Source organism: Rhopilema esculentum, chromosome 7, assembly GCF_057945365.1.
Source record: "Rhopilema esculentum isolate cy_ngs chromosome 7, ASM5794536v1, whole genome shotgun sequence".
NCBI classification, from domain to species: Eukaryota; Metazoa; Cnidaria; class Scyphozoa; order Rhizostomeae; family Rhizostomatidae; genus Rhopilema; species Rhopilema esculentum.
Window position 1 is genome coordinate 4,617,245 of NC_142821.1, and position 23,856 is coordinate 4,641,100.

The 23,856-nt window shown below is 36.3% G+C and overlaps 2 protein-coding genes across 3 annotated transcripts; both read left to right on the forward strand.

Moving 5' to 3' along the window:
* The first annotated feature begins 3,982 nt into the window (after positions 1 to 3,982).
* On the forward strand, positions 3,983 to 9,740 carry LOC135684018 (uncharacterized). 2 transcript variants are annotated; one of them, XM_065199461.2, is made up of 5 exons: positions 3,983 to 4,143; positions 4,849 to 5,209; positions 7,967 to 8,388; positions 9,171 to 9,271; positions 9,484 to 9,740. In XM_065199461.2, exons 2-5 carry the CDS (start codon positions 4,900 to 4,902, stop codon positions 9,584 to 9,586), a joined length of 936 nt encoding a protein of 311 aa, XP_065055533.1. In that variant the 5' UTR covers positions 3,983 to 4,143; positions 4,849 to 4,899; the 3' UTR covers positions 9,587 to 9,740. The 2 variants fall into 2 exon arrangements, with proteins under 2 accessions (XP_065055533.1, XP_065055534.1); XM_065199462.2 differs by lacking the exon at positions 3,983 to 4,143 and adding an exon at positions 4,523 to 4,662.
* A 2,605-nt stretch (positions 9,741 to 12,345) lies between these two features.
* On the forward strand, positions 12,346 to 22,699 carry LOC135683453 (protein spinster homolog 1). Its single transcript, XM_065198707.2, has 10 exons — positions 12,346 to 12,700; positions 13,344 to 13,546; positions 15,171 to 15,322; positions 15,561 to 15,627; positions 17,566 to 17,726; positions 18,852 to 18,980; positions 19,371 to 19,566; positions 20,802 to 20,867; positions 21,459 to 21,557; positions 22,289 to 22,699. The coding sequence occupies exons 1-10, from the start codon at positions 12,463 to 12,465 to the stop codon at positions 22,517 to 22,519; spliced, it is 1,542 nt and encodes a 513-aa protein (XP_065054779.2). The 5' UTR covers positions 12,346 to 12,462; the 3' UTR covers positions 22,520 to 22,699.
* Positions 22,700 to 23,856: the final 1,157 nt, after the last annotated feature.

Sequence of the window (23,856 nt, forward strand, 5' to 3'; positions counted from 1 at the left end):
AAGTCAAGGCTGACCGTTGTTATGGCAAGACTGCTTTGCCAATCAGATTGCCTTCGAAGTACCTTGCAGTTAATGCTCTGTTTGTGAAAATTAGTGATCTTTTCAGTTGAAGATAAAGGTATTTTTCCTAGTCCGTGTTTGACTGCAGAGCATGTTTTCGTTGCCGTGTGACAGGACTAAATTGTCCAACTGTAAACTCTTAGCAAATAACACCAGAATTTTATAGCAATCAATATTTTTCAAAGGGGACATGAAATCGAAAATGGTTCATACCCAGCGCTGTCTAAATTGGGGCAGTTTTTATCTGTAGAATGAGGATGTAATTGCAAAAGCAAAGATCCAGTATAGTGTCCCAAGACTTCTGCAAGTATATTACGCTATTTTAAAGTCAATGCTCTACAATGTGATAAACAAGTTTGGCCATATCGCACCGCACTTCAGAGAGATTCCTGGCTTCATTTCCTATTTAAATTAGATGACTGCTTCATCATGAATTTAAGCAGTCACAACGACGGATCAACTGCCACTAAATATTCCACAAATCTCGAACAGCTGCTTTTGCGGTATGTCGCTGTGCTATTGCGTTGAGACCACATAAAACACACTGAAGTCGGATGCAAAAATGCTTTGCAAGCAGCAGCTTTTTTGTTATCCTTTAGGATGGCATTGATAAGGTGTCAGCAGGGCAACCGGCATGTCAGTTGACCAGAAAGTTTGTTTGGCCCATAACCAGGTTTCACTCGTTTGTCATACTTTATCTGACTGGAAATTTTAATGAGAGTTTTCAAACGATCTTATACGGTAGTTATCTTGGTTTACTGTAAAATAAACACGTTTGGCATTTCATTCCTTCGTATGTATGTGCATAAACAGATATGAAGGCGTTGATTCAAGCGGAAACCAGACACCGCGCAAAGATATTCTGAATATTTCAGAATATTTTTGTTTTGTTGAAGCAGATGCCGTCCTCCGATCTACTGAAAACCAGAATTCCTATTTTTGCGAGCATCAGGAACTAAACAAAACAGAGCGTTTTGTTTTGATATTTTTAGTCCATTAAGCCAATATTGCAATGGATTATAGTAAATGGATAACAACGTTTATGAAGAAATCAAATGCTTGAAGTCTTTGAAGTCTTCCATTTTCTTCCACTTGATATTGTTTATTGGGTTAAAAAGCTATAAAGTTTCATATAATTGCAAAATTGGTGATTATGTCTTTGACAAAGAAGGTCCTCTGCTACATTCAAACCACAGAATTTCCTAGGACAATTACTCTTAAAAGCAAGGGCCTACTTTTTATCGGACGTCTTTTTCTATTAAACACTTTCTGGCACGCTATTTTCCGATTATTTTCCGTCATAATGAATTCGTTCTGATCCACTTTAAAATTTGCAAAGAAGCACAGCTTTGCAGAACGAAGAAGAATTAACACACTTTTTACCTTTTCAATTGAATGCAGAGCACAAGCAGAACACAAGCTTTACTGCGGGAGAATCCAAAAGCATGTATTTCATGATTCCGTATTACGATAATCAGTGACAAAAAGAGCGAGAGTCAAAAGGCCGAAATGAACTCTGCTGGGAATGCTAAATTGATCGAATGTCATTAAAGCCTATGTCAGTACCAACGTAGCTTGTCTGCACACTTTCCTGTTTTCAATACCCACTTTAATATAAGAATGGGATTTTTAAGAATTTTGAGGCTCAATTTGATTGTAGTTCAAAAATTGATTAAGAATGTAACCCAGGCTCGAATTTCATTGACAATTTCAATTTTTGAACATTTGAGCAAACAGGACAAATAATACTTTCAACCAAAAGTCTTGAGGAATTCTCATTAAGCTCGTATTGTATATTCTACCATGTTTCCTTCATAATTTTGTTTTCGAGGCTCAGCAGCAATTAAAGTACTCTTTTGAAAAGGTATCCAGTGTATACAATAATACTATGGGATACAATTGCTTTCTCCAATATACCTTTCTCGGTTATCATCTTTTTAAATATAACCCAATAACACAGTGCGTCGATTTAATTGTACACAACCCTGCCACCATTACAAAATCTCATTGCAGAGAATAGTCTTTAATAGAATTCTTCAGAAAGAAAGAACAGTCTAATGCACCACAATGTAATACCACAAGCCAAATATCTCTTTCGACCTACAGTCTTCACTTTGCCCCCTTAATCCTGGGATTCCTCCCACGTTATTTTTTATACTTTAACACTTTGCTCCCTCCGTGTTCCACTCTCTTATCTTCAAGTCTTATAAACACCCCAAATTTTCAGTAAAGTGTGCTATTAACATAGAACATGTATGTTGCTTTCCTTCAAACGCTTCTCTTAAGATTGAGTATATACCTGAGAGCGTCTTAATAATTATGCTATCACTTGAAGCTTAGTCAACTCTTCAAACCTTACTTCAAGATTTCTGCACGCGTGAAAATTCTTTAATTTTTTCTCATTTGAATATGTTAAGGCGTGGGCGCACTGTTTTTTTCAAAATAAGTATCTTAGAGCACCTGCTGCCGTTAAAAATTAGGTTTTTCAATAGTCCGTGGATTGCAGATGGTTTCGAAAATGCATGTTATTATAACTGATATCAATTCAGGCCGTAGTTAAACAATTTGATGCTGGATAAACCACTAAATGGCGGCCCATTTCTTTATTCCTTTGAAATAAGAAGTTCTAGTCACAAATGCAAATACTGCGAAAATGGCATTAGTTGAGACTGAATGTAAACCATTTCATGAAATGTTCGGATTGTGTGATTCATTAAGGTACACAAAGATCTATACATTATTGATAGTTTGACTGACTATTTACAACTTCTTTGCATTGTTAGACAAGTTTGAGGAACTATATAGGCATGTATATTACAAATTGTAGGAAACGGGGTTTCTGTTTCTACCACGAAAGTCTGAGGCACAATGTGCTCAGTCTGAATTGAAGAAATAATACTCCAGAAAAGATTGAGCCATTAAACCATGCTTTTTCGAAATATACATACCGCAAATCCTCGAATTGGCCCCCCTCGAAAAAGCCCCCCCTCGAATAAGCCCCCACCCTAGAACTACAAATTTTCAACAAGCCCAACCTCGGATAAGCCCCCACTGCTACCGTAAATTCTCAAATTGGACCCCTCAATTTTATGATTTTTGCTATCTGAGGTTGCCTATGGCGTTTTATTGAATTACCACAACAAATTCATAATTTTGGTAGTAATTGATTAAATGCTCATAAAGAAATTTCTACTAAAATAAACAAGGTCTTTTGATAATGTCTTCTTAATGTCTACAATAATTTTGTATGCCCCCCTTCCTCGTATAAGCCCCCCTCGAAAAAGCCCCCATCCAAAAATATCAAAATAAATTAGCCCCCAGGGGGCTAATTCGGGGATGTACGGTAGCTCGCGGTTGCAAAGGAGATTTGTGGAATAGTTCTGAATTATGCGCGAAGTGCATTTGTTCAATGTTCTTAATGGACATAAGTTAAATTGAACATTTGTTCTAAGCCATTATGTCAATTAATCTTAGTTAGAACTATCAATTGCAAGGATATTTTTCTGGAAAAGACTGTCCTTTCGTTAGAAAAATCAATCCAACCAGTTTTAATATATATTCAAGATGTTTAAGCCTGCATACGAGTTGTCACACCTGGCTATGAAGATATTTTCCTCACACTATGTTACAAGCAGATTCTTATTTGCTTCCAATGCCATTCTGGCCTGTTTAAGAACGTCTATAAATCAAATTACCTTCAGCTAAGCACATTTTAAACTCCATGTTTATTTTTTATGATAACTTGTTTAATTCACTCGATTTCATGAGCAGGTTTGATGACCATAAGATAATTGGTGGCATTCCGTAGTTCAAGCTTTTTTATTGCATTGACTTAATAGATCTTTGCAGTTCAAAGTTTTCTAATCTTCTTAGCTTTGATTCTAAACACTGTTCGGTAAAACCATAAGAATCGTAATTAATCGTTGAATCTACTCAATGTTATCTTGATGGCAATCCTTTCTAAGCTCGTCTTGCTTCTCAACATGGCCATGCATAACGCTCCTGTTTATTGATGTCGCTTGTTCAACAACACTCTTTACTGCTGGGACAGTTTTACTTGCTTTATTTGTGACTGTATAAACGGTAAGTGTTGTGGGAGCCTTGTTATGTCAATTGCTTGATTAAACGTTTATTATCAAAGTAAAAGCCAATTACTTCAAGTTTTTATATTGAAAAATACCTGTTTCTGATGGATATCAGTTTGCAAACAATAGGTTTCATTTGATTCAATCAAAGACTTCAAAATCTAATGAGAATAGAGGACAACGCCATATTTATGATAAAATTTTCTCCCAGGTCATAATGATATTCTCTATATGCAGCATGTATACTGTAGGTGCAAGGAATTTCCCTTATTCATGATAGTAATGTTCTATGATGTGTAATTAATTGACATAGTCTTGCATTCGATCATTACATTCATCACGTTGGCCTTAATTAATTTCAAGCTACTGCGGGTATGATGTGAAATATGCATTAATTATTTAAGCAGGCAAGTTTTGTGGGTTGATCGTGCACAGAAAACCAGTAGAAATTTGGTTATACGCAAGTTCTCAAGAGAAATTAACTTGCTTCTAATCAGTAAAAAAGATAAGCACTGATGTAAGTAGTTGATAATGCATTACGTGAATCTTCGCTTACAGCCTCATGTATTTATTCTTAAAGCCAACGCCTTTATGGCACTTTGAAAAAAATATGAAAATTGCTAATCCAACTTCACTGCTTCATATGCAACATCACCTGAAAGTTCATCTTTCGTCGGCTGTTTCATGAACATTTACTTTTCAGTTTACGCTCCTGAATTTTGGTAGCTGAGGTTCAACTGAACTAAAACATAGCATGGAAATGAATGGAGGAGATTTCATGTTTCCCTTTCGTGGGCGATTATTTAGAAGATTAGAGTTAGGAAGTCCGGGTGCAATTTTAGCGACTGCTTCTTCATGCGACGATAACACTATTGCTACATGTTCAACGGACACCAAAGTTTTGCTTTGGGATTTGTCGTCGGGCAAAAGAATCAACTGCCTTCAAGGTCACACGGCAGAAGTCACAACCTGCTGTTTTGGGGACGAGTTACTAGCGACAGGCTCAAGAGACGGAGTTGTGATTCTTTGGAAATATAAATCAGGAAAACGTGTGTCTAGAATATGTAAGTACAGTTGTGCACTATACTAATACTATAATTGAACTGATAAGAAATACCTATATTCGTACATATCTAAATTCACTCAAACTCTAAATCATCTTCTAAATATTCATGTTCTATTTTCAGTAGTATGTATATTTATTCATTTGAAACCTTGGCTATTTGAAAATCGGTCACCATATTGCCCAACTTGCTCACGTGTGACATCAGCAACCAATCGTCTTAAACAAAGGCTTATCCTTCCAATCCTTGCATTTCTGTCAGTATGTTCCTGCTGCTTTGTTTCTTTGAGGGGTTAGCGTTAAATTATGCAAAGCCTTCAGGATTATCTTTCTGAATCTTTCAATATTCAAGTCCTTGGCCTTTTCACAACGATGTATCAAAAACTCTTAGATTTGGATGAATCATCAAAAGCCCATTAGACATAAACGAAGTTACAATAATGAACAACTTTTTGTATTTAGTACAAGAGATAGAAGCCTTTCTTTAAAAAAGGTGCAAGTTATATTCCGCTTGTAACGCAACTTATAATTATTGCAACATTCAGATCAATTTTAGAACTATCTTTAAATTGATTGTAATGTTATTCAAAAAATTTTGTGACCACGACCTTTGAATTAGCTTAAATTGCATTTCAGAAAATTTCTGACAGTCATTTTCTTGCAATCTTTCAATTTTTCAGCACACTTTTGTTATGTTTGATTCAATTCTTGAAATGGAATTTATTGTTTTATGAGTCCCCTAGACCTTGAAGCCCTGGGGCAATTTGTCCCCCGCCCCCTATCGAAACCTTGGAATGTAAGCAACATATAAAATGACCAAACAAGATAACTGCTTGTAAACAGTCTTCTTACTGCTGAAGTAGCCCCTGAAAATAAAGTATTTTAAAATTAAATGGTATCATGTAAGTAAGGGCAGTTCTTCTTGAAGCTTTATCGTGAAGAACTGCTCAAATAACAGTCCTTGCATATTCATTGAACGGGCACCAAACGAAACACTAGAAGTCTGGAGCATGAGAAATATGCAGCTGAACATGAGCTTCATATGTAGTAGAATCTAAAGTAACATAACGCGAATTCATCAATTATTAACCATTTGGTAAAGTAAAGAACAAAAACCAAACCGTTTTGAGCTTGCTATGCATACAACTTCGCTAAAAAAAATTGAATGCCAACAGTTGGTTACTCGACTTTCTCATTGTAGTGTTTCTCAAAGAAACCCAGCATCAAATGACGGGCTGTGAAAGATATCTGAGTTTCTCTGTTCTCAGATTTAGGTGCCCAAGCTTGTTCTCTTTCGAGTGATCTATAGTTTTGGCTAGAGTTATTTTCCGCTTGCTAAAACACCTACCCTTCTACAGACCTCGCCCCGTTATCTCCATTTTAAGAGTGATTTGCAAATGATTACCTATACCTAGCATTTGCAAATGATAGGGCTTGCTGTTCTTCTTTATGTGAAGCATTGTTGTAGATGGTGTGAGACAAGTTTTAGTTTATATGTATCCATTTAAACAATTGGAGCTGTTGAAAATCTAGGGAAGCTTATTAAACTAGCCCTAATCTGAAAGCTACCGAGGAAAGTTTTTAGTAAGATTCTCTGCTATGATAACTCTCAAAAGACAAGCATGTAGACCCTGGTTATTCATCCCTTCTTGTAACCATGTTGCCTGACTACACATAGATTTGGTAAAGGAGAACAAGGCCTTGTGATGTGAAAGATTAAGAATTTGGTAAATTATGGTCGACAGCTGGATCCTCTTCATCCTGTTGCCTCAACAAAATTAAGCGGTTTTGCATTGCAGCATACGTTTAGATTAAGCCAGCAAATTTTCCAGTCGCTGTGCGAAAAAATTCTTTTCTCATGTTTTTCGGCAAAGAAAGGATAGCTCACCTACTTGTCGATAGCCGAAGGCTTGTGTTTGAGAGACCATCAAATGTAGAAACACAAGAATTAAATACAATTTTGATTATATTTTTAACAAAGTGCTGTTTGCCTCAAACAGTAGTGCGAATTGGGTTATCTGAGTGACAAAACAGCCACAGTGGTTTTCCGAGTTTTTTGATAGAGCGGCCTCTTCTCTTTCATCGCTTATAAACAATTAACCGAGCCATAACAAATTGAGTTGGGAGTTGTCCCCTACAACCATTCCCCCGTACCCTATCCTCGCGATTACAACTACTGGCTAAAAATATAGATCTGTAAAAGATGCAGTGTACATGGGCTCCGACGCAGGTTGGAAAGTAAATTGGCCAAGGGAAAACTTAACAATCATAACAAAGTGATTTTGAAAAATGCTCCATTGTTTTGGAAAAAAGCCCCACTTCGTCAGAAAACATCTCAACTTGTCATGTCTTAGCTTCCTGTCATTTATAGGTGTCTGTACATGCTGTGAAATTCATTTATAAACTAACTCTTGTATAAATTGACTCGAGTAAATTTGAAATTGTACGTTTGGAAGGTGTAAACATACCGGGAAAGGACTAAACATTATCTTTTGCATTAAACGAGAAACTATGCATTCTTTTGCATTGATAGGACGTTACTTTGAGGAAAGGAAGATTGAGCATAGATTGAATAATTTTTCAAGTCAATAGAGAAAAATTGAAAGAAAACTTTTCATTTGATGATCAATTTTTCAACAAAGTAAAACGAGTAAGAAAGAAAGAGAAATGTCAATAAACAAGAAACATGCAACAAAATGAGCTAACACTGTATTTCATCCATTCAATTGCCATAAAATTTTTCCTTGTATTTTTACAGCTTTTCACCAAGGCTCGATACAAGCTGCAGTGATTTCTCCCGATGGTCAATTTCTGGCAAGTGCAGGCGATGACGGGCAAGCAGTTGTGTACCGAATTCAAAGTGGTGAAGGAGCATATATCTGTGGCTCAGAGAATAGGCAAGTTAAGGGCCATGAAGACGCTGTAAATGATGTCTGTTTCTCGGCAGATAACTGTCATTTCTTAACGTGCTCTAGTGACGGATCGATTCAGTTATGGGACACGGAAACAGGCCAAAATAGATTGAAGATAGATACGAAACATGGAAAATTGATTAACACAAGGTTTACACCAAATGGCAAAAGGGCAGTCACACTTAGTACTAGCCACGTGTCTGTATGGGACTTAACCAATGGAAAATTGGAATGGGAAATGAGAGACGAGGAAGGTCGCAATTATCAGGTAGCATTTCAATACCTTGATGCCAATTAATTAAAGAAATTAGGTATTTTCCTGCTTCAATTTCTTCCTTTAGATAACTTCAAGATAACTTTCTCTAAAGATAAACAAAAGGTATTTTTAGGGAATAATGCTTTCTAAAGACATTTCCCTTCAACCATTATCTATTTTTAAAGCGAATCCATCTCATAAATTGTCCGCGATAAAAGCATCCTGTATAAGCTAATGTATGTATGTTACTTTATGGTTTTATGAAAAGTAGACTTACATTTTTGTATATATCTTCTTTATTTTGAAATGCATCTAAAAATACAATAACATACTTTTAGGAAGAAAAGAGTTTAGAAAGTCATTTTAAAACAAAAGTCCTTGCAAACTAGCTTTTATCTAGCAAGATTTCTAAGTCATCAGTAATGCTGTCAGCAAGGCCTGTCCCATTCTTTAGCTCAAAGGGTTTAAACATTTCTGTAAATTATGGAAGTCTGCCTGTTCTAGAAACCAAGACCTTCTGTTTAATCATTCTTTTTGACTTTATATACTTCTTATCAAAGGTGTCATGCTATGAAAAGAACAGGGGGTGCTCTCGCGAGAAATCGTGTAAAAAAACAACAGCACAACACAACAGTTTGAGGAGAGCTCATCTCCTTGGGACCCCAGCTCTACACCGCTACATTTAGTAATCATTGGCTTTCTGGAATTCCTCTCTTTGCTTCAACTGCTTGCATTTTTCATCATTGGTGTTGATAAAATAGGAGAATTGAAATGCAATTTTTGGTTCCTTGCAGGCTCTGTCTGTCCACCCATTCCAAGATTTGATCACCCTAGTGGCAATGGATAGCACTTTAACTTATCAAAGTCTCCATGAAAAAGAAAGGAAAATTGTAAAGTAAGTTTACTGCTTCATGCGATTGTTATGTCTTTTGTTGATGAATGTTATTATATCCTTTTTGCGCCTTTAGCTTACAAATTCGAGAACCGAGGGATAAATTTGAAAGTGTGTTCATAAAATTTGAAATTTTTTTTAGCCTTTGTCATTACACTCCAGTTTTTCATTTATCTCATAAACGATAACAAACAGCACATACTTTCTTATTTTAGAGGGACGGACCACAAAGGACCAATTCTGTCTTGCAGCTTCTCACCATCCGGACGCATTGGAATGACTGGTGGAATCGATGGCAAAACTTTAGTTTGGATGTGATAGCTTAGTTTACAGAATTTTTCAGTCTTGAACAGTGTCCTTCTGTATGAATCGTCAAAATGATTGCTTTCCTTATAAATTGTTTTTCTGACTGATGTTTGATCGATTATAATCATTATAACATTAGTCATTCTCATTACCACGTGGCTATGGATTACGGCTTCTTCTTTGATTACCTTTCCTCTCATGGCAGCAAACAACTGCCGCTTCACAGGAGGACTAGAAGAAGCATATCTTTTACCTACTGCCGTCATCAATTTTTGCAACACAATTGTTGTTCGTTTTGATTTGACAATATTTTCAAATAAGGAAGGTAAGTTAAAGAGCAAAGATTTACAGAAATGAAAGAAAGAAAGAAAGAAAGAAAGAAAGAAAGAAAGAAAGAAAGAAAGAAAGAAAGAAAGAAAGAAAGAAAGAAAGAAAGAAAGAAAGAAAGAAAGAAAGAAAGAAAGAAAGAAAGAAAGAAAGAAAGAAAGAAAGAAAGAAAGAAAGAAAGAAAGAAAGAAAGAAAGAAAGAAAGAAAGAAAGAAAGAAAGAAAGAAAGAAAGAAATTTGAATTGCTAAGAATATTCATTTAATGATATTTTCTGTTCATCTACAGCATTAGATCTATTTTTGCATAGAAAATGAGATATATAGCTCAATTTTTTTGGAAACAGATCACGAAAGAACTAACAGTTCTTATCATCAAGCCTTTGAAACTCTATATTTTTGTCTCATTATATATGCTTTATAAAAAATTCATTATATCAATCTTTCTCCAAAACAATACCTTATCATATCTATAATCGAGATGACCAGTCTCTTGACTTAGTATTTTTTGAAGCTAACAATTTTTGTTTGGCATTCAACAACCCGGAAGCATACTGTAGATCAAAAACCATTTCTTAAAAATTGTACTATGTGAAACATTGTACGATAATCAAAACTTAACCAATAAAAGCGAAAAACATGTGCAAGGACTATTTATGGAAAATTTAAAACAAAACTATCTTGACATGCCTTGTGCCTAGCTTGCAGACCGTTCCTTAAGTCACGCCCATTATACGCTAGTCGCACAATCTTTGCTTAAGGTTATTCAATCAGTTAACAAATAAAATAAATCGATTAATGCAGAGTGGGTGTAAAGAAAAAGTTATCATGTGATTTCATCGCAACAATGCTATACACATCTCCGCTGCTGTTAAAAGCTCTCTGCTTCTCCCCAGTGCCGCAGAGAGGATTTATTGGCCCCGGGTCAGGACAAAAAGTAAATAGCAAAAGCTACCCCCCCCCCCCTACCTAAGATAGACACAAAGGTACGGGGGCAATGCTTCCCCGGAAAAGGATCGATGCATTAGTTGCTCTGGTGGCTATTTTGGTTACTAGCATTGCTATATTGGTTAAATGCCCTATTGGCTTTAACTTCTGTTGGCTATTTCAATATCATTTAAACATAACTGAGAATTCTCATGTAGCTGAGGATCTAAATTTTTCTATAAGAATTGAAACCAAAGAAAAATTAGTCAAATTAATATCTGTCTGATAATGAATTTCAGGAAAAGGCACTTGGTGATTTCAAGATCAATGTCTACATTGCTATTTGATCGTTTTAAAGCAAATATATGAAGGCGAATCAATTCCATATGCGAGAGGTTCAGTTTACTTTAGCTATACTAAAGAATGAAGGAAGACCACTAAAGTAACAAATTGCATAAAAAGGATGGCGTATCTCCTGACATCACTGAGGAGTCACTTTTTCAAAGGAGCATCACCCATTGGAGCTGTTGAAAAAGCTCGAGCATTTGAATTTGCAAAGCTTATTTCCTCATTTTTTCATTACATGAAGGTTGTTTCTGACTTTTCCTGATAGTGCTGCATCAGCTGAAAGTTCATTCAGTAAGCTCAGATTCATAAGGAATTACTTTCGTCAAACCATTTGTCAAAACAGGCTTAGCTCACTGAACCCATTGTCCATAGAAACTGGTATTGCCGAAAAACTTGACGATAGCTCCATAATTGATCATTTTGCAGACGTAGAGGCCAGAAAGACATTTCTTGAATAAATATACTGATAGACAGAAATTTACTAGAAAATTACCTAAAGCTGCTAGCTCTCTTTGAGACAACATAATGGGGTTAATTCTGTTTCTGCTTCTACCTTATTTCATTAATAGACTCAAGTTATTATTGTTACTATTATTAACAGTTTGTGATAAATGGAGAGGCTGGTTTATTGCCTGATTTTAAGCGTGCATTCAGGGATGCTTTTAAGAAATTATGGAAGCTAAATAGATTCATTACATCTTTATCGATTTTTTGTCCCTGGATTACAACAGGATGACAAAAGCAAATTTTTTGAAAATATACTGCTCTGTCGGGATATTTTGTAGCAACGAAATTCTGCAGTTAGTGCATAATTCTGCAGTTCAAGTGCATTGATTTTTTAGAAAAAGGGTCACTCTGCAACTTTTTCTGAAGTTGTTAAGTTAAATCTTGGGGACATGCCAGTAAACTCCAGGGCCTTCTCCAGTGACAGCAAGCACACCTGCTTAATTTTGAATTCGCTCAAATCTAGTTCACTATGAAACCTTCACAAAATCTTTGTAGCTATTAACTTTAGGAGAGGTTATCGTGAATACAGGATTCTTCAGATTTCTCTTATCTGGCTATCTGACGTACGAAAAATGTACAAAATCGTTATCGCTTTATCAGGAAATGTATGCGATAAGGGACAGCCTCTTTCTGAAGACTTGTAAAAAGTAGGAGATTGCGAGACGAGACCACTTCCTATTCTGTGACGCGATGAAAGCATGATGAAACAGAGAAGGAAGAAAGTGCAACTATGTGCTGCAAGTGAGCCAGCTGTTTAAATCTTGATTAAACCTTAAAGGAAGATGATCCGAAAGAGCCATGAAGATTCATGTGAGCAAGAGAACCTTATTGATCCCAGCATGTACGATAGCAGCTCCATGTTACAATCGCATCCTAGGTCACAACACAATGTCAATGGTGCTCAAAGAGTCGATGATGTGTTGTTGCCACCAAAGATATCAACATGTCAAGCTGCTGTGTCCTTAGCGTTACTTGTATTTATAAATCTTCTTAATTACATGGACAGACTGACAATAGCAGGTAAGTTTAGATGTACTTTGGTAAAAACGAGTTCAATTTAATGTCTCGAGCTTCCTTGTACGCAATCCGGTACAAGCGACTTTAGTTACAACTTCCTTCACTCCACGAGATTTGAGAAATCACACGGCACACGTAGAAAGGTTTTCTATTATGTCGGAGTTTCTTGAATTCACGTATAGATTCCTAGCGGCAATTCAATATACTTGCAAAAACGTGTAAAAAAGTGCATATTTGATTCTAAAGCTTATTTGTATTCAAGACTAAAGAGCATCCACGTAGCTGCAGGGGGCACGGGGGCTGAGCCCCCCAGATTAAAATTTTGACAACAACTTGCCTCCTCTGGCTACACATTTTCCAAAAGATATTTCGAAAAGCCAGCATAATTATAATTCTGTGAGCCTGATTTAGTCCAGATATATCTATTTGTTATATATTATCTGCATTCTTGTTTTAAAGCCTGCCCCTCCCCCCTCCCTCAGGTATGGTTCTTACTCGAGTTTGCCCACCCTAGCTGACATCTACAGCTACATGGCTGCTAGAGAGCAACCTCTAACATTCTTCAGAATCTAAACTGTGGAGACAATCCTAATATCCCTTGGAAACATTGAACCCTTTATCTTAGCTGCTCTTTTATCATTTTCAGGAGTTTTACCACAGATTAAATCATATTATGGCCTAGATAACACGATGGCTGGCTTACTGCAAACTGTTTTTACCTGCAGCTACATGCTGTTTGCTCCTTTCTTTGGTTATTTGGGGGACCGTTGTCCGAGGAAATATGTGATAGCATTTGGCATGGTTATTTGGAGCATGATGACATTAGCTGGGTCTTTTGTACAAAGTAAAGTAAGTCTGACAGGATTTTTTAATTTCTTTGAAGTCATCTTCTTGGAATATTCATTTGTGAAGCAAAGGACCTTATGAATCATTTTCAAAGCAACAGTTCAGCATCTCTTCTCACTGATGATCTGACAGTAATTGAGAGGTGGGGTAAAGCATAGCCTTTTGTTAACATATAAACTAGGTGCCATTTTTGCCACCCAGTGAAACAGTTTTGCTGCCCCGTGATCTGAAAATAAACCTTACTGGTTTGATTAGTTGTGTTGGCACACATTTTGTCTTTGTTTCTTATGGATTTTGTCAGAATCTGAAGTAAGTCCATGCAATTATGTTGCATAAGGTAACTTATATAACAAGGACACCAGAATATTTATTGAGACCATAAAATTGCTTTAGCCTGTGGAAATGAGTTTAAAAGTTAAGTTACATTAGCAAAAATTACTTGAAAGATTGCATTTTCCAGCTATCTGGAAGCATTAAGATTAAAAATGTTTCATTTCCTTCTGCAGCAACCATGGTGCTACCTCTGGTAGTAACTATATCCTGTGTATGTACTGATCCATAAGGTTTGATATAGGGTCAAATTGACAAAACGTATTGCTAAGGTTTGTGTCAGCAACTACAGAATTTCAGGTAATGTTTTTAACCAGGTAAATGCATAGTCCATACCCCTCTCCCTTCATATAAATTGTCATTTCAAGCAAAGGCAACCCTGACTTTCCCCCTGTTTCCATGAATGGTGCTGATTTGGACATTTCTACTTTTTTTCCCAACTAGGCTCTCACATTTCTTCTACTGCTAAACATATATCTCAAAAATTTGTGCTCCTCTCTAGAGCACATGGATTCTTCTCACCATCAAAACCCTTAGCATTTTATAAGTCACGAATCTGTCCTACCTTGAAGAACTGCTCTCAGTTTTGGATGGTACTCCTAATCTTCCCTGTGCCTCTCTGTAGCATCACAAACTAAGAAAAAGGTTTTACTTTTTCATTATGTGACTTTGTGAGCAATATGCACTTTTCACTACCATTCCATTTTTTGGGAGTTAAAATTGGATGGAAATAAGTTCATATAAAATTAACAAAAAGTATACAAACTTTGAACTTTGTTGAAAAGCTATACCACAGAATATTTATTAGAGCCTTTGTTAAGCTCCAATGATCAAAATCCTCAAAGAATCCTATAGTAGTCTTTGTACATACCCAATCTTAACGGGAGGAAGGAACAAGGACAATCTGTGGGAGTTAAGGCCCCAGAAAATTTTTTATGACCATCTGAATAATCTTAAAATGGTTCCTTCTTGGGGTTTTGGTACATGCTTAAAAGCAATTTGCAGCCATGTTCTAAGTATTTTGATCTTACTTAACCTGTCTTTTGTTTTCCTTTTTCTTGCAAAAAGAGAACGGAAATATTTTCTTTGATGATAAAGATGCATATACCTTTCGTAGATGTCATAGAGGACCAGCAATTGTGAATATTGCGAACATAGAAGACTAACTTTTTTGCTACCTTTTTGTTTCACCAAATATTATGCTTAATTTTGATGTTCTCCTTTGAAACAATTTATCTACTGTGAATATTTTTTCCTTTCTTAGCACTTCAAATATGATTTAGAATCTCTTTTGCAGGATGTTACATGGTTTTTTGTCATAAGGGGTCTTGTTGGCATTGGAGAAGCCAGCTATTCAACTGTATCTCCAACTTTGATAGCAGATATGTTCGTTGGTGAAAGTAGAACAAAAGCATTGTCACTTTTTTATTTTGCAATACCTTGTGGCAGGTTAGCATTTTAATTATTTGAAAAAAATACAGCCAGTTATTTAAACACGTGAAAAATTATGTTATGCTTTGAAACGTTTACTTTGCATACCTCATTTTCTTATCTTTATAATATACAGAGGTATTCCTTTGACTTTCTAAGGTGCATGTTTTCAAGAAATTCTTGAATCAGAATGTTCACAAACATCTATAATGAAAAGATTTCCCCTGCTTGTTTTGACTGAAATTTATTTGTCTAGTGGGCTTGGTTACATTGTTGGTGCAAAGGCTTCAAAGTTGCTTCACGGATGGCAATGGGCACTAAGGGTATGTTTTTTCAAAGATAATTTACCTTCCATTATAGACCTTTGGTAAATACCAGCTGAAAGCTCATTTATGTTCCTTGCTATCAAGATAGAAATATCATATATAATTCCACTGGAGAAAATTGTGTATTTATAACGAAACTGCAAGACTTTGACAGATTTTAACAACTTGTGTTGTTAAGAATATTGATGTCTAGGGCAAACCAATGTAGTTCGAAGTCAAGCGCAGGAGATTTGCTTGTTTACTTAATGTTGCTTTTTGTTTTACTAAACCTTTAAATTACACAGCAGCATAACATGAAGATACAAGCAAGGTAGGGTAACCCTTGTTATGTAAACATATGTAATGTTAAATGTAAACAAATGGATTAGGTAGATATTTTATCACCACATCTTTATATTTTATCCTCCCTTATTGTTCAAAGTTAGGATTACATGATAAAATCTGAATCATATTCACGCTATATTTTTCCTCAAAAAGTATGATGGTCATCTGTAACTTGTTAAAACTTCACATCATATTCAACTTTTAGCCCTAGAATTCTCCTCAAAGTTAAAAAAGACCCAAAAGTTCAACAGAAAGTCTTTGCTTCTCCTTCGCATGACACTCCAAATGACTTGAATCTAAATGTTCAGGCTTTTGAAACCAATCTGTTATTGCAAATTTAACCTGGGTATCCTGCCACTCGAAGGATTTTTGTTTAACTTTCTAACCTCCTTTTGTTGTTCCTCTCCCATCATGCAGTCATCAATCTAGTCTACCGGTCTGCTCCTTTGAAAAATATGTTAAGAGAGAGTTTTAGTGCTAAAAGTTGAATTTGACTTGAATTTTAGCATGTTCACACAGCAATAGATGACCATCATATATTCTTTTGGCTAAAAATATGATGAGAATATTACTGCAATTTGATCATATAATAGAAAAACTATTACATGAAGTCAAGAATCAAATTTATGATATCCTTTTGATTTTCTTAATGTCAATTACGTCTTTTCCCTCATTAACGTCATCTCCATAATTGTCTTTATCGTAGGCATCATCATCATCATCATCATTGTCAGTTCTTTAACGAACTTCGTTTTCACCATCGTTCGATATATAAGTTTTAACTCAGTGGCGTAACAAGAGGGAGTAAAGAGGGGGCGGACGCCACCCTCAATAGTGAAAATCTTTTTGAATAAAGGGCGTTTACTTGGGTCCAAAAGGTTGTGGACCCAATTTTCTTTGCTCAACTCGCCTTTGCCCAACAACGCCCCCCCCCCCCAGCCACAATCTTAACACCCTGGCGACGCTGCTGTTCTAACTGTGTTTTGTCGCCGGTTTCAAAGGATTCCACCGCTGTCTTTTTATACTCAACTGTATTATTTCTTTTATTCGTTCATGGTATTTACACTTTTCAATCCAAATTTTGAACTCTACAGAAAGTACAGTTTTCAAACCAACTTTTCCTATGGGAGATGGTCTTATGCTTTCCGAATCTTAAACTTATATTTTTGCATATCCTTTTAATTAAACTCTCTTTATAAACTTTCCTACCATATGGTTAGTGTATAGACTCTTGAATGCTAAAAGCATCTCTTTTGACCCCACCTTTGCATAAATTGAAAAAATATGCCGCTTTTATTTAATTTTCCTGAAATGTTGTTCTGTGTTTAAAAGCTGCCTTGGGGGTTGAACCAAATTCCAAACGGGTGCTCAAGCCAAGCCCCCATGTCTCCACGAAGCCGGTACCTATGGGATTGAATAGCGAACAACCTGTATAGTTCTGCCTCCTAAGATTTTGGTAATATGCTGCTATCTTTGTGTTAAAAATCAACGACGAAATTTCGTCACGACGAAATTCTGAAAAGTTGTCCGAAATTTTTTCCGACGAAGTTTATCCGCAAATAATTTATCTGACGAAATTTTTGGTTGTTAATGTGTGTGATGATGTTTTAGATAACTCCTGGATTTGGTTTGCTATGTGCCTTTTTGGTGGTTGCCATTCTTAAAGAGCCAGAACGTGGAGCTGTAGAGATAAAAGCTATTAAAGGAGATGTAAAATCTCATGGACCAAAAGCAACTAAATATTGTGATGATTTAATGTATCTCTTAAAAGTGTAAGTTATCTAATATTTGTTATTTATAATTTTATATGTTTTTACTTATATATATCAATTTTTGCAATGAATTGCTCAAATTTGATTGTAAACAATCTTTTGATGGTACAAATTTGAGAATGGCTTTGAAAAATGCCAACAGCTTTTCGTTTGACACTCTTCAGAGTTTAAAACGTCACAACATAGTTCGAAAACTCTACGCTAGGAAATATATATATACCCAGTTGTGGATCGAAGTAGGCCAATCAGAAAGGCGAGAACATGACTGTTGAGGTTGCCCATTCAGTGCCGTTTGCCCATAGAGAATGTTACCCATGAAGTCTTTCGAGTAAATGCTGCCCGATAGCAGAATCGCATGGGTTTTGTTTCTAATACTAGATGGAACATGCTGTTTTATTCTATCCTCCAATCTCGAAAACCATTACTGGAAAGCCCATTTTGTGCAAAAAAAATATAATGGTGACATGTTTCGTATTATTGGTAAAGCCCGATCGTCATTTCATCTAGCAGTTTTGGAATCTATCTACATTAGCACGAAAAAAACCCGCTATTGTGTAGACAAAAGGAGTTCGTTTTCACCTTCGGACTCCATTGAGCAACCTCAATGGTCATGTGCTCACGTTTCTGATTGGCCTATTTTGATCCCAACTGGGTATGAATATTTCCTAGCGTAGAGTTTTCGATCTATGTTCTGACGTTTTAAAATTTGAAGAGTGTCAGACGAAAAGCTTTAGTTTTCTCAAATTTTCTGCTTTTTTCAAAGCCATTTTCAATTTGATTGTCATTAAACATGAGGAGCTATAGACTGAAGCGTAATTAAAAGTATGGATCATTTTCAAGAACATATTTTTTGCTAGCTTCCAATTTTTTTGGCTGAAATATTGACCTCTTAAGTATTACCATATCAAATCACCCAGAACTATTACCTTCTTTTCCTGTTAATTTCCAAGCCCTTCAAAATGCTTATCAAACAACAAGCGAATTTCTGTCTCACACCATTCGTTGGCAGTAACAAAACCAGTTTGTCTTCTAGTTGTGTTATTAAGCTTACACTTTACACTTTGATTTCAATTTAGTATGCAAAATTTTTATATGTGGTTATGTTTTAAATTGCTTGTTTGCTAGAAAGAGCTTCTTATGGGCAACAGTTGGTACTACTCTTGTGTCATTTGTAGTTGGTGGGTTGGCATTCTGGGCGCCAACTTTCATTCAAGAGTCCCAAAAAAAGATGGGGAAAGATGTTTCATTGGACCAGTAAGTCTTTAGATACTTAAAATATGCCTTGATTTTGGTTTTGTCCTATAAACGATTATGCAGCTGTCATTGCCTATCAAATTCCTTTTTGTCTTGCTATGATATTTCTTTTTGCTGCAGCTTTGTTTTGTAACTTATTGCAGCTGTCAAGAAAGACAGTTGCAGCAGTGCCCATCTTTCCTTCAAGCATTGCCCTTACACCTGAAAACTTCCTAAAAAAAACAATAAAATCAGGAGGAATTTAGGTGTGGTACTTCATTCGTCTTGCTGAAATCGTTGTCGATGTGACAGGCACTTAACAATGTGACAGGTTGGCCATTTAACCTTTATATCATATGTTGAAAATGCAATGTCAAGTAAATGGCTAATATTGTATAATTTTTCTCACAGAGTTAGCTTTTTGGTTGGCGTGATTACATTTATTGCTGGTCTTACTGGTGTCTTGGCAGGTGCAGAAATTTCCAGGAGACTCAAAAATTATTACAATAACAGAGAAGCACTTGTCTGTGCGTATGGTATTCTTTGTGGTGGACCATTTTTATACGGTACACTGTATGTAGCAGACAAGCATGTTACGCTATCCTGGGTAAGACCAAACATAGTATCTGGAAATTTGCAGAATGATTTTCTTTTCGCGATTAGTCTTTTTAATGTCATGAGATCATATGGAATAGCTTTCAGTTTTCGTGAGAAAGATTATGTCCTATTACTCAAGTTTAGATTTGAGATTTAGACATGATAACATGCTGGACAATGTTCAGATTATTATAAGAGGTTAGGTTGGTTGTTCTTACAGCACGAAGAAAAGTTTTGATCGAATGTATAGGTTTAGTAGGAACTTTTTTATTGTAAAGTGAGTATGTGCCTTGTCCGAGATCTTGAGAGTTCTGTCAAGAGGAGGTCTAGTTAGATCGTTATATTGCTTGATCTGTAAGTCAAATGGACTTTCTACAAGTCTCTCTCTATCCATTTAGTTATCTAAAGTCTCTCCCTCTGAAAAATAAAGAAAGGGAAAAAAGAAAAAATGGGAGGGAACGAGCTACAAGTCTCTCTCCTTCCCTTTTCTTTTTTTTCCTTTTCTATATTTTTCAGATTACTAAATGGATAGAGAGAGACTTGTAGCAAGTCCATAAGTCAAATAGAGAAGGTTCTTCGCGAGTATACCGCCCCCTGTCTGGATAAGAAGATGGCGAGGAGCTTAAATCTATAATGACATCAACGATTATGATTCTTTGTACCTGTCGCTCTTGGTAGGGCGTGGACTATTAAGAAGGTTGCTCAAATTTGTCGAGTGTAAGCTGATTTTGAGGGTTAGTCTGGCTATAACGTGTTAGTCAAACTAGAACGTTGAAGTGCGTTCTGATTTAAAACTTAAAACTAACAGTGTTGCAAGGAAATTTTATTCTAAAACAAGACGTTGATGGATTTATGTTAGCAAAACAGGCGGTGATGGGTTCATGTTTACACTAAGTCACAAGAAGTATTTTGCTGTATGCCCAAAGAGACTCTGTGTTTTCTTTCATTCTAAGTAGTGTGATGTGGTATTCTCGAAGTTTTTTGTTGCAGTTGTGGACAAAATGAGGTAATTGGGGACTTTGACATAAAGCGTGGTTTTTATGATTGATTAGCTTCTACCTTTTTACCTAACTTATAGATTGTGCCTAGATAAAAAATCGACCGACGATATGAACTTAACTTTCTTGTGAATCAACATTCTTACAATCGATATTTCGTAATTCCATGCGTCGCTTCTTAAGAACCAAAACATTACCTAATCTACATTGGCTATCAAATGAAAAGTTACAAAATTATTTTTTTTAGATTTTAGTATTCATAGCTGAAGTATCTCTCTGCATGTACTGGGTGCCAAATGCTGATCTACGGCTGGTGAGCTTTTTTCTAGAATTGCAAAAGCTATTACACTATTTTTACGGTCCTTTCATTCGCTCTGCTGCCCACCCCCCTCCCCCCTCCCCCCTCCCCCAATTGACATGACTGATTTACGGCCCTTGTCTATTCTCAGCAAAAGCGTCATCCTTCCAGTCAATTTACTTTCGATCCACTCTGAATATGAATTTAGGCTTACTACCGACTTTTACATCCTGAGGAATGAATTTACTATGTATTGTGTTTTTACTTTTTCATGCACTTTTCAATGTACCAACAAACAAAGCAACCAAGTCGTAGAGAATTATTATTGAGACCGCCATATCTCCCTCATTCCCTTATATATACAAATTAAATAACAAATTATTTTTACTAATTAGGAGTTCTCTTGGATAGATTTTAGCTAGACAGTTGTACCCAGAATAAGCTCTCAGATCAGCAGTGTTTGTCCTTGAGATGCCGCGTGAGAACCCAATTCTCGGATTAGAACTTTCTCATGTTCAGAATAAATTTAACGCTTAAATTGTTTGAAGAAGGTAGCAATCATCTCTATTAACGTGCAGTTCCAGTTATCGTCCAATCTCTCCCTAGGCCGTGATCGTTCCAAACCGACGCTCAACAGCTGAAGCAATGCAAATTTTAATGCAACATCTTCTTGGGGATGCCTCAAGTCCTTTTATAATCGGAGCCGTAAGTAACATAATATTTTTTTTGTTTTCCCACATTTATATCATCATGAACACTTGATCTTGTAAACGCGTATGGAATGAGAATTTTAATAAGAAAGAGCTTGAAAAAAGAGAGAGGGAGAGAGAGGGAGAGAGAGGGGGAGAGAGAGGGGGCAGAGAGAGGGGAGGAGAGAGAGGGGGGAGAGAGTGAGAGAGCGTTCGTGGCTTGAATTTGTTGTTAGTCTGCTTTTTCTAATTAACATGGTTTTTGGTTGCCATTTGTTTTTGTTATCGAAAGTACTTACCCTGCCGGGCTAATGGACCAAAATGGTATTCTACTCTACATTAGCAATTTGGAGCTTAAAATTCACTTAAGTTCTTGATTAGTTGCTTTTTTTATTAAAGTACGTATGTTTTTGTTTCTTCTTTCGTTATTGATAAGTTTTTTACGTCACACTGTTATCATCTTTGGTAACCCAAACCAGCATTTCAATATATATTTCAGCTGCACCTAATATTTGTGTTGTTTCTTCAATACCATTCTTATGTTTTATACTATATCTGAATTTTACTAAAGAAAATCTGATCTAGACATCTACATCTTTTCAAGTGATCATTGTGTGCAATGTCATTCAATGAAATAGTGCATTGTTTCCTTTCTAATATGAGGCATCTCACTACTCTAACTTTTATTCACAGGCAAATTGTAATCCAATAGCTAGATTTTATTGTAATGAAGAATTTCCTGCTTAGATTTCAGACAGTGTCAAACATGTTGGCTTTGACGACCAAGAGGCTCTGTTAAACGCACTCTACATAACTCCATTTTTAGCAATCATAGGGGGAGCTGCATACCTTTTCTGCAGTCTGACTTTACAGCAAGACAAGGAAAAAGAGCAACGGGATGTGGCTGCAAGTGAGGACGAATTCGTTGACGCAAACACGCATCCAAACCCATCTCACTCACACGTAATCCATACGTAAAATGAGCATTTTCACCGTCGTTATTTCTAAGAACGTTTTTGTAAAATTTTATAAGTTAAGCATTTACATGCATGATTTATAGATGATTTATAAATTAATTTCAGAAGTTTTTTGTTACTTTCAAAGTCGTTGAATAATGATCACAATGAATATTTAAGATAATGAAAATACATGACAGTGTTTTACCTTTTGTTTCTGTGTTCATTTTTCGTAAAAAAAGTTCACAAATCAAGGGTTTTATATGCATATGCTTTTATATGCATGGATCAGTTGCTACATATCCCCCCAATTCATGCTTCTTCTTATAAATACGTAGGTATTTCAAAGTTCATTCATAAATGATAAAGAGCAAGGATATTATCATTGGAGCAAATGACCTTTTGACATAACACGTAGGCTTCCGTTGCAGTCAGATTTGTCTATCGATTTGTAAGAAGGAGAGTAAGAGGGAAAAGAACCTGGGTATCAGACAGGATAAGACCGCGTACAGGCCACGCAATAATAAAGTGAGAGGAAAGTGGCTAGACAGTGATGTATGCGATCTGTTGTCTGATTATGTCCCTACTTCTTTACGGTATTGGGAGCGCAGAATAAAGATGCAAGCTTTCCTTTACAGTAAGGGGAGTGGCTAGCTTTCTGTAATTCCAGGCGTAGGAATCGTGAGGAGTGATCACGTCGAGAAGAAGGACCAAGAAACGTTCGCTGTTTGCTAATTTGCACCTTGGGATGGGGGGGGGGGGGGTTGCAAGAACCTGCCTTCACCAAGAACTCCTCTTTTCTAAAAGGTGAAAACTGCGTGCGCCACATTCTGGACATTTCTTTGTGGCATGCATATCGTCTATTCCAGGGCTCTAAATCAGGGAGGTACAGTCCCCCCCCCCAAAGAATTCGGGAGCAAAGCGTTTGAGAAATTATCGTCCAACAGATTCTATAAACTTTAAGTGCCTAGTCTATCGTCATTTTTTTAAAGAAAGGAATCCAAGTTTTTATGTGTTATTGCAACAAACCTCAGCCACTATGCCATGGTGTCAAGTGCAAGTTCACTATTGGCTGTTATTTATGTTTGCAGAGTGGTGTCGAATCGGTGACGATGCCCATAGGAGGGAGGGGGGGGGGTAAATATCTTGTCCACCGGTCACCCCTTGAATAAATCTAAAAAACGTGAGAAAAGAATCATTTAAGTCACCATAAATCTCGACAAACCCACATTACACATATTTTCAGTACACGCCTTTTTATAAACATCCTAACTTAAAACCTAGGTCCTAAAGTTCCTAGTTTCTGAACCTCTCTAAAAGAATTGCGGTACCAAGATCTTCATAATAGCTCTTTAATCT